Source organism: Piliocolobus tephrosceles, chromosome 10, assembly GCF_002776525.5.
Source record: "Piliocolobus tephrosceles isolate RC106 chromosome 10, ASM277652v3, whole genome shotgun sequence".
Taxonomy (NCBI): Eukaryota; Metazoa; Chordata; class Mammalia; order Primates; family Cercopithecidae; genus Piliocolobus; species Piliocolobus tephrosceles.
Genome location: NC_045443.1, coordinates 115,009,657 through 115,020,372, shown reverse-complemented (window position 1 = coordinate 115,020,372; position 10,716 = coordinate 115,009,657). Strand labels below are relative to the sequence as shown.

General features: G+C 50.9%; 1 protein-coding gene across 2 annotated transcripts in view; it reads left to right on the top strand.

Annotated features, from left to right (window-relative positions):
- Positions 1-2,098: 2,098 nt before the first annotated feature.
- Positions 2,099-10,716, top strand: part of NOS1 (nitric oxide synthase 1) — a 115,571-nt gene continuing 106,953 nt past the window's right edge. Inside the window, exon 1 of one of the 2 annotated variants that reach the window (XM_023204355.1) lies at positions 2,099-3,250. In XM_023204355.1, coding sequence (XP_023060123.1) covers positions 2,526-3,250 — 725 coding nt within the window. In that variant the 5' untranslated portion in view covers positions 2,099-2,525. The remainder of the gene's footprint in view (positions 3,251-10,716) is intronic. The other variant, XM_023204347.1, reaches the window with a different exon arrangement.

Below are 10,716 nucleotides of genomic sequence, written 5' to 3'. Positions count from 1 at the left end.
ACTCCCCCCCCCACCCCCCCCATTGAGGGGCTCCAGGAGGTGGCACCTCCTTCTGGGAGGGGTCTCTGCACCCACCTCCTGCTCTCAGAGGCAGCAGGAGCTTGTCAGCTGCCTCAGCCCTGAGGTGACCCTGGGAAGTCGCTAAAAGGGAAACAAGGAAGTGAGTGTCAGTTTGTTAGTCATGGCAGATGAGGGCTCCCTCCTGGTGCTGAAGTGCGGTGAGGATGCTGGCAGGAAGGGGCTTTGGGACAGAGATGGAAGTAGCACTTGAGTGGGGGGTAGGGAAAGAGATGGAAGGGTTCTCCGATGTCCCCTACCCATCTTGCTGGTATTGATGTTTGTAGTGTGACCAAACCTATCTTTTTGAACTTGGAACAAACTGATAATCACGGGTAGGGATTGGGGGCTACTTCCCACCCTACCCACACCCACAGATCACCTGCCCCACCCCAGACGTGCCACACTGTGCATGTACACGGCCCTGTGGGTACATGCTACAGGTGCTCGCTCCTCACCTAGGCCACAGCATCTCCAGCTGGGCCCCCTGTTGGCCTTTGGTACCCCAACCAGACCCCATTTCTTTGAGCCTGAGGGAGTCAGTGACTTGGAAGATGCCAGCATTTCAGGGAAAAAGTTAGTAGTTAAGAAAATAACTAGACTATAAATTTGATTTTTTGGGGGGCGAGGGAGACAGAGTCTCACTCTGTTGCCTAGGCTAGAGTGCAGTGGTGTAATCTCAGCTCACTGCAACCTCCACCTCCTGGTTTCAAGCGATTCTAGTGCCTCAGCCTCCCGAGTAGCTGGGATTACAGGCACCCACCACCACGCCTGGCTAATTTTTGTATTTTTAGTAGAGGTGGGGGTTTCACCATGTTGGCCAGGCTAGTCTTGAACTCCTGACCTCAGGTGATCCACCTGCCTTGGTCTCCCAAAGTGCTGGGATTACAGGTGTGAGGCACTGTGCCCTGCCTGATTTTTTTTTTTCTTTAATAAATAGAGACAGGGTCTCGCTAGGTTCCCCAGGCTGGTCTCGAACTCCTGGGCTTGTGCGATCCTCCCACCTTAGCCTCCCAAAATGCTGGGATTACAGGTGTGAGTCTCCATACCCATCCTAGAGTATAAATTTAGAAGAGTTAAAGTATAAGTTTAAAAGCTCAGGCTCAAGGTCAAACCTTCCCCCTGCCATTATTCTCTGTGCGACCTTGGACAAGCTACTGAACCTTCCCAAGCTTCCCTTTCCTCTTCTTTTGAGGAGTTATCATTAGGATCAAAGGAGAAATAAAAAATACATGTGTTAAGAGTGAACGTGCTCAAAAAGTGTCTGCCGTGTTTAGTCTTTGGGGTTTTTCTTTCTTCAGTCAACTAATATTCATTGAGTACCTGCAGTGTTCCTATGTTTCCCTTAGGGGTATAAAATCTACTCCTAAGGTTTCTCCATCAGGGTTTCAGCTGTGTGTGTAGCAAAAGTGTCTTCCACAATTTTGTGTGGACCCATCTTCTTGGTATTCATGTTTGTAGTGTGACTAAGCCTATCCTTTTGAACATGGAACAAGCTAATAATTATAAAAATGGTTATGAAGGCCAACTGACGTTCGTCATCGTTGGGTCCATGAAAGGCAGTGTCGTTCCTGTTCCACTGGGCTTTGGGAGCGGCTGGAAAAGAGAGCCCAAAAATCCATGCCAGCTGAGCTCCTGAGCTATGGATGGAAATTGTATACAAGACACAGAGAGCAACTAGAATGCTTGACAAGTTGGACTGATGACTTCTCGTGGTGGGAAAGAGATAAGAGAGGTTTTCTGATTCTTGTCACTTGATTTCTGGGGCTGATTGTCCATGGTTTGCCCAGGGAGACCCTTTCGTCCCAGACGGTGTTGATCATGGAAGTGAAACTAGGTATTTTGCAGCTAACTAGGAAAGGTGGCTCTTCCAGGAAGAAGGATTTTGTTTCTAGGTTGGCTTGAAATTCTGGAGTGTCTTGTGACTAGACTTTGTCAGTTGGCTGCATTTTCTATCTCAGTTTTCAAGGTGGTGTTGGGCACTCTACTTCAATCTCTTTTTGTAAAATTCTTTTCATCCCCTTCCTGTTCTTCCTCTTCAGCTCATGATGCCTCAGATCTGATCCGCATCTAACAGGCTGGCAATGAAGATACCCAGAGAATAGCTCACATCTATCATGCGTCACTTCTAGACACAGCCACCAGACGCATCTCCTCCCCTCTCTGCCTGACCTGTGGCTTAGGGACACATCCCACCGCCTCTCTTGACGTCTGCCTGGTCAACCATCACTTCCTTAGAGAATAACGAGAGAGGCGGACGCAGGAAATCATGCCACCGACGGGCCACCAGCCATGAGTGGGTGACGCTGAGTTGACGTCAAAGACAGAGAGGGCTGAAGCCTTGTCAGCACCTGTCACCCCGGCTCCTGCTCTCGGCGTAGCCTGAAGCCTGGCTCCTCCTGGTGAAATCATCTTGGCCTGATAGTATCGTGAGGTCTTCAGACAGGACCCCTTGGAAGCTGGTTACCATGGAGGATCACATGTTCGGTGTTCAGCAAATCCAGCCCAATGTCATTTCTGTTCGTCTTTTCAAGCGCAAAGTTGGAGGCCTGGGATTCCTGGTGAAGGAGCGGGTCAGTAAGCCACCCGTGATCATCTCCGACCTGATTCGTGGGGGCGCCGCGGAGCAGAGTGGCCTCATCCAGGCCGGAGACATCATTCTTGCGGTCAACGGCCGGCCCTTGGTGGACCTGAGCTATGACAGCGCCCTGGAGGTACTCAGAGGCATTGCCTCCGAGACCCACGTGGTCCTCATTCTGAGGGGCCCTGAAGGCTTCACCACGCACCTGGAGACCACCTTTACAGGTGATGGGACCCCCAAAACCATCCGGGTGACACAACCCCTGGGTCCCCCCACCAAAGCTGTGGATCTGTCCCACCAGCCATCGGCCGGCAAAGAACAACCCCTGGCAGTGGATGGGGCCTCGGGTCCTGGGAATGGGCCTCAGCATGCCCAAGACGATGGGCAGGAGGCTGGCTCACTCCCCCATGCCAACGGCCTGGCCCCCAGGCCCCCAGGCCAGGACCCTGCAAAGAAAGCAGCCAGAGTTGGCCTCCAAGGCAGAGGGGAGAACAATGAACTGCTCAAGGAGATAGAGCCTGTGCTGAACCTTCTCACCAGTGGGAGCAGAGGGGTCAAGGGAGGGGCACCTGCCAAGGCAGAGATGAAAGATATGGGAATCCAGGTGGACAGGTAAGCTCCACAGAGGGGTGTGTGTGTGTGTGTGTGTGTGCATGCGTGCATGCTTGTGTGTGTACATTTGCATCCATTGAGACTCAGCCTCACAGCCCAGAAGCCAACCTGGGCTGTCTCAGACACCTGTATATGCATTCCCACTTGACGGCCCCCTTGATCTTCACTTAAAATTACATTCGCAAGAGGCCAGAGGGCATAGCTTCTAGGATGCTTCTCTTGTCACAAAACCCAGAGCGAATTAATCATCATGGTAGCGGACAGTGTGTCTTCTCATCTTTATCCCCTATAATCCTCCAGGAACCCAGGAACTTGCATTTTTACAATCTGTGTTTCACAAGTGAGAAGACAGAGGCTCAGAGTGGAGGCTGCCCTTCCTGAGGTTGCCTAGCAAGTGGGAGGCATGTGTGCATGGCACCCTGGGGTGTGTGGCTCTGCAAAACCCCTTGGAAGACAGGAGGGAGGAGCTGAACCTGGGGCAACCATTAGCCTAAATCAGCTTTCTCCTCATTGCAGCCAGTCCAGGATGTGTAAAATTCTAAAGGAGAAGGGAATCAAAGTCTAGAATTGGCCCCAGTTCCCAAAAACCGCAGTCTTGCTGGGATTATGTGAGAGCTAGGACGAGAACTTAAAGAACTGGGTACCAGCCCTCTATGTTTACCAGATGAATGTTTTCAATTCTCTGCAGGAGGAGAGCTGGCAGCAGAGTAGGTGATGCTAGCTCCTTCTCTGGGGAGAAATCAGCGGCTGGGCCAGGCGGTCAGAGAATAATGGGTCAGGAGATTAAACACAGAGAGAAGTTTCTCTGTCCCCCTTCCATTTGCATCTTAGGTCTGGCACTGATGCTACAGTCCCCAGTGCTGCCAGGGTGGGTCTAGGCATACTCAGAGGGAGGCTCAGTCTGGGGCCACCAAAAAATCCAGGCCAAGATTTCCCAACCCTTTCCCCAAGAACGCCAAAGTGTCCTCAGAGCACTTAGAGATCTTCAGGAACATTCCACCTCCCCCGACCCCGACAACCTGGGGGCCTGGATTAAGGTAGCTCCCCAGGCCCCTGCGTTCACTCATTTAACAAATGTTCATCGAGGACCTACTGTGTGTCAAGCACTGTCCTATGCTCTAGGGTGGAGCAATGAATGAAATCAGCAAATCCCCTGCCCTTGGGGAGCTTACAGTCTAGTGGGGAGGACTGGTGATAGATAAGATAAATATATAAAATATGTAATGAGGTCATGTGCTATAGATGCATAATGATGTCTCAGTCATCAAAGGGCCGCTTATGTATCAGGGATCCTATTAGATTATAAAACTGTATTGTTACTGTACCTTTTCCATGTTTAGATATGTTTAGATCCACAAATTCTTACAATTGTGTTACAATTGCCTTCAGCATTCCCTACAGTCACATGCTGTACAGGTTCATAGTCTGGAGGCAATAGGCTACACCATATAGCCTAGGTGTGGTGTGGAGTAGGCTGTCCCATCCAGGTTTGTGTAAGTGCACTCTGCGATGTTCCCACAATGGCTGAACTGCCTAATGATGCATTTCACAGAATGTGTCCCTGTGGTAAAGCGATATGTGACCGTCTGTTAGGGATATATGTAAAGGAGATAAAGAAAGCGGGGAAGGGATTAGCTGGGCATGATGGCACATGCCTGTAGTCGCAGCTACTCAGGCGGCTGAGGCAGGAGAATCTCTCGGACCTGGGAGGCGGAGGTTGCAGTGAGCTGAGATTGCACTGCTACCCTTCAGCCTGGGCAACAGAGCGAGAGGAGAGAGAGACTCCGTCTCAAAAAAAAAAAAAAAAAAAAAAGGGAGGAAAGGATGGGATCAAAAATATTGAGAACTTTTAACTAGGGAAGCTAGAGCAGGTCTCACTAGAAAGGCAACATTTAAATACAGCCGGGCAAGGTGGCTAACGCCTATAATCCCAGCACTATGGAAGGCCGAGGTGAGCAGATCACCTGAGGTTAGGAGTTTGAGACCAACCTGCCAACATGGTGAAACCCCATCTCTACTAAAAATACAAAATTAGCCAGGTGTGATGGTGGGTGCCTGTAATCCCAGGTACTTGGGAGGCTGAGCCAGGAGAATCGCTTGAACCTGGGAGACGGAGGTTGCAGTGAGCCGAGATCCAGCCTGGACCACAGAGCGAGACTCCGTCTCATAATTAATTAATTAAATGCCTGGAGGAAGGGAGAGAGGGAGTCTGGGAGCTTTCCAGGGGGTGGAGAGGGGATGGGCACTCCAGGTAGAGAGAAGAGCCTGTGCAGAGTCCTCAGGTAGGAGTGTACTTAACGTGTTTGAGGCGCTGCATGGGATGCAGCCTTCCTCCCACACTGCCCTTTGGTGGCCCCTCCGTCTGTGGCAGCCCACCTCAGTCTGCCAGTGCATCAGAGTTTTCCTAACTTCTCACACCTGGACAAAAATGGGGCCCATTCCATCAAGACCCCAGAGCCCCCCAGGGAGTAAGACAGGGGCTCCATCACAAGTCCCTGGGCAGAGGGAAAACCAAGGTCACAGGCCTCCCTTTAAGCCTCTTCCCTCCAACCTACTTCTTTTTTCCTCTGTATATTCCCTGGGGACAGCCTGGAGTCCTCCCTGCACCTTTGGTCCTCATCCCCAGGAGGAGGAAGACCAAGAGTCTCGGTCCAGATACACACAGCATGGTGTGACGTCTCAGTGAGGTAGAGGCATGCATGGGGAACTCTGTGGCGTGGGATGTCCATTTCCAGAGTGGGTAGCCAGGATCAGTCTTCGGGATTCAGCTGACTGGGGGAGATTTGGAGGCTGAGTCACTCACAACTAGCACAGGAGGCCTCCCAGGCTGGAACCCGGGCCTCAGGGAGCTGCCACTGCCCCTAGGTCCCTCCAGCAGCACATCCAGTGGAGGTGGCATCTTGAGGCCCTGCTGTGTCTCCCAGCAGTCCAGCTCATGCCATGGAGTTAAATCCTAAGGCAGCTGTAGGATCCAGAACAGAAAGCATTGGCCTTGTTTGCCAGGAGGCTTTGGGAAGTGTCCTTACCGAAAGGCTGCCCCCAAGCACCACCTCTGCCTCCCAATCTTCTACCACCCTTGCTGTCCTTCAGTGCTCCCTCTCCCTTAGTGCTCCCTCTCCTGAGAAGAGCAGCAGCAGTGTGGAATGGGAGCTCTGTCTTACCTTATATAAGCAGAGTCCCCTTCCCATGGGCAGCTGAATCCTAGCTGTATCTAGTGTCCCATGCACTTGATTGCAATTCTCAACTGGGCATGGGGTGGGCATGGAGGGGTGTGTATCAGAATTCCCAGGGGCTCTATTTCAGCCGCACCCCCAGAACCCCAGGAGTCTGAACCTCTGTATGCGATGTGGAGATGTCCCCCAGAGGATCCCAGTGCAACCTCCCTTCCAGAACTGGGAGCTGGGTCCTTCCCCTCCAAGGAGTTCATTTGATCCTCTCCCCCAGCCGACAGTCTGGGACACGAGGCTTGGTGCAGAACTCTAGGCTTGGGTGTGATGCGGAGGACTTCATGGGAGCTCTCGTGTCACCAGGCACCAAGGGGTTCCTCTCCAAACGCCATCTCAGGAAACAGTCTCCTGTCTTTGTTTCCCCAAGCAAGAGGGCGAGACAAGCCAGCCTGACATGGATGCCCCTGCAGACCTATTTTCCCAACTCAGGAGGCTGCATCCAAGCTCTCAGCTTCCCTCATCCCTTGCAGTCCTCTCACTAGTCACCCATCTCAACTGTGACCGTGATGAGGTGGTTTGCCCAAAAGCAGCCAAAAAACCTGCTTCAGAGGAGAGACAAGGTCTGGAGAAGGTGGCTTAGAGCAAGTACAGGGCTCTGTGAAACCCACTTAGGTGAGCAGCTCTAAGGATGAGTGATATTTAATAATAGTGCGTGTCCTCCTAGCTCAACGGCTTACACTCAAAGCACTCCCATTTCTTTTTTTTTTTCTCTCTCTTCTTTTTTTTTTTTTTTTTTTGAGACAGAGTCTCGCTTTGTTGCCCATGCTGGAGTACAGTGGCATGATCGCGGCTCACTGCAACCTCTGCCTCCCACGTTCCAGCAATTCTCCTGCCTCAGCCTCCCGAGTAGCTGGAATTATAGGCATGTGCCACCACGCCTGGCTAATTTTTGTATTTTTAATAGAGACAGGGTTTCGCCATGTTGGCCAGGCTGATCTTGAACTCCTGACCTCAGGTGATCCGCCCGTCTCAGCCCCCCAAAGTGCTGGGATTACAGGAGTGAGCCACCATGCCCGGCCAGCACCTCCATTTCTTAATACATATTTTTAAGTGTCTTCACTAATTCGTGGATCATATAACCTACTTGCACTTCTTATTTTTAAAATCTAATAAAATGCCATTAACTATTAAATGAAGGGGACCTCATAAAAATAACTTATAATTTCAAAAGCCTGTAATTTAACATATCAGCGTTCAGACACGACCGCACTGGAATGGTCAGATGTTTGCACCTAAACATAGAATTGCTGCAAACACAACAGTGTCAGAAGCAGAGACTGACACAGGTGTGTTGTTCTGGCAACTCAAATGCCATGAGCAGCGTCGCCTTGGTGATGCGATTTTCCAAAATGGTGAATGACTCCTGATAAAGCAATGGGTAAATCCATCTTTCCTTAATTTACCCAGTGGGTTTACTGCATGGAGAATTCAGTCTGTTTTAAAGCCGTATTTATACAGGAGAGAGTTGGGATCTCAGTCCAGGAATATAAGCTTGTCTTTTATATGTGTGAAGTCCTGGAGATCGTGTGGCATGCAAGACTCTCTTCCCTCATGTTCCTGGTGTTGCAGGATGGCCACCACCCCTAATGCCACCTCCCTCCTACTACTGTGCCAGGAGCACCTCCACCTCCATCCTTGTAACAAGCAAAACTACCTCCACAAATTGCCAAATGGCCTCCTAGGGGCTGAAATAAGGACCTCTTTAGGCATCAGTGTGCCAAGTCAGGGATTGGAATCCCAGAGCAAGAATATTCTTCGGGGTCACTCTTGTGACAGGCAGTCCTGGCTTGATTCAAGCCGCTTAGAGCACACGGCTGCTTGGAAAATGCTCATCCTCCCAGTGGCCTCTCCATCCAGGCTGCATGTAGGGGTGGACATCAGCACTGGCATCCTGGATGTTGGGTGAAGTCACTGGCCCGAGAAAACCCACTGGCTTGGGTGACAGTGAAGCCCACCAGGCCCAGAGCCCCAGATCCAGGGCACACCTGCCAGTCGGGGGGCCAAGCTGAGGCGGGAGCTGTCACTGCTTCTCAGCAGTGCCCTGTCTCTCCTGCTCTGTTGTCCCCATTTTCTTTCTTTCTTTCCTCTTGGAAACAGGCTTAATCTCCTGCCACATCTCTTCCATTCCCCCATGGGGCGTTCCTGTAGTTTCGGGATGGTGGCACTTATTTGGGAGGAGAAGTGATGTTTACTCTAAAGACAGTCTTATCCCTTCATCCCAGGAGGAAGGTGGCTCCAGCAGGCAGTGGCAGCAATACGAGGGCGTTTGAGGAAGGGAGGTAGTGAATCCCAAAGTTTCAGCACCTTCTGGACTTGGGAGTAGTCACTTTATTTATTTGTTTGTTTGTTTCTTTGTTTCTTTGTTTAGAGACAGAGTCTTGCTCTGTAGCCCAGGCTGGAGTGCAGTGGCGCCATGATGGCTCACTGCAATCTCTACCTCCTGGGCTCAAGTGATCCTCCCACCTCAGCTCCCCAAATACCTGGGACCATGCCCAGCTAATTCTTTATTTTTTTTTTTTGTAGAAACAGGGTTTCATCAGGTTGCCCAGGCTGGTCTCAAACTCCTGGCCTCAAATTATCCACCTGCCTCAGCCTCCCAAAGTGCTGGGATTACAGGCGTGAGCCACCGCACCTGGCTGGAGCGGTCACTTTAAAATGCTGCATGTAAGAGAATATCCAGGTTACTCAGCTTGCTGCCCTGAAGGAGGGTTTCAAAGAGGCCAAGGTTCCCGATCCAGCGTCCATCTGGACCAGCAGGTCAGCCTCGCCCTGTGCTCTGATAACCCCTCCCACTTGTAGGGCACTTGGTTACTTACAAAGTCCCTTCACAATAGTTGTCAGCCTCTTCCGAGAGTGTCTGAATTCTACCCCATAAGGAGGGTATGTGGTTTCAGCCTACTTTCATAGATGAGGGCGAGGCTCAGAGAGGTAAACAACTTTCCCAGGGTCACACAGCACCAGCCACAGGGTGCTCTCCTGGTTCCACCTAGAAGCCTCATAGTGAGTGTCTAGAACTTAATGGACAAGCCAGGTGGGTGGCTTATGCCTTACTCCCACATCTTGGAAGGCTGAGGCAAGTGGCTTACTTGAGGTCAGGAGTTCAAGACCAGCCTGGCCAATATGGTGAAATCCCATCTCTACTAAAAAAAAAAAAAAAAAAAAAAAAATTAGCCAGATGTGGTGGTGCATGCCTGTAGTCCCAGCTACTTGGGAGGCTGAGGCAGGAGCATCACTTGAACCTGGGAGGCAGAGGTTGCAGGGAGTTGAGATTGCCCCACTATACTCCATCCTGAGTGACAGAGCTACACTGTGTCTCAAAATAAAATAAAATAAAATAAAATAAAATAAAATAAAATAAAATAAAAATTAAAGGGACACTAGGCAAGAGAATGTGACGGGGGGAACAGAAGTCAATTTCAACTCCAGAGAATCAACTCAGTTGTGGGAGGCAGAGAAGAAAGCTCCTTCTGTGGGAAGCCTAAGTTTTATAATTATTAGGCTGGTTAATCTCTGTGGAGCACTAGAAGTGAGTCTGGCTCCATGCTACAGTCTCTCTGTCAGTTAAGTCGTTTTCTGTGCACAGCACTTTGTTTTCCTGATGGGGAAACCAAGACTCAGAGAGGTATGGTCACTTGTCCCAGATCACACAGCTAGCAAGTAGCAAAGCCAGGACTTGACCCCAAACTCATACTCTTGGCCTCTACTGACTTTCTAGATTGCACGGTTGCCCACAGTGCACTTGGCTCCTAGCCGTCACATTTTTTAGGACACTGGAATATTTTCTCAGCATCTGAAAGGGAAACTGAGGCCTTGGGTGCCGTCTACTAAAGAAAGTGCCCCTGGCCTGTTGTAGCGAATGCAGGTCACCCTGAGGGATGCCCACGACCCCGCTTCATTCAAGCAACAGGAGGGACTCCCCCATTTATGGAAGGGCCTCTTCATTTGCTCTGTGGTCCTCGTGCCCTTTCTTCTTCACGGCAACCTTGGTGGGCAGGCAGGCTTATTCCATGGCTCTTCCTCAGAATAAAAGGCTGGGTACCCACCTGACAACACGGCAGGAACACAGGTGGAGAGAGGGTGAAGGATGGCATGAAAAAGCCCATCCTTCATCCAAGGCTGGTTCCCACCCATGGTCTCACCATTTAAGTGCCACATTCTATGCCTCTCTGAATCCCCATCATTTAGTTCCAAGCTTGACCCCAGAGTAGGCCTGAAAGGAGGGAGGGAGGGAGGGAGGGA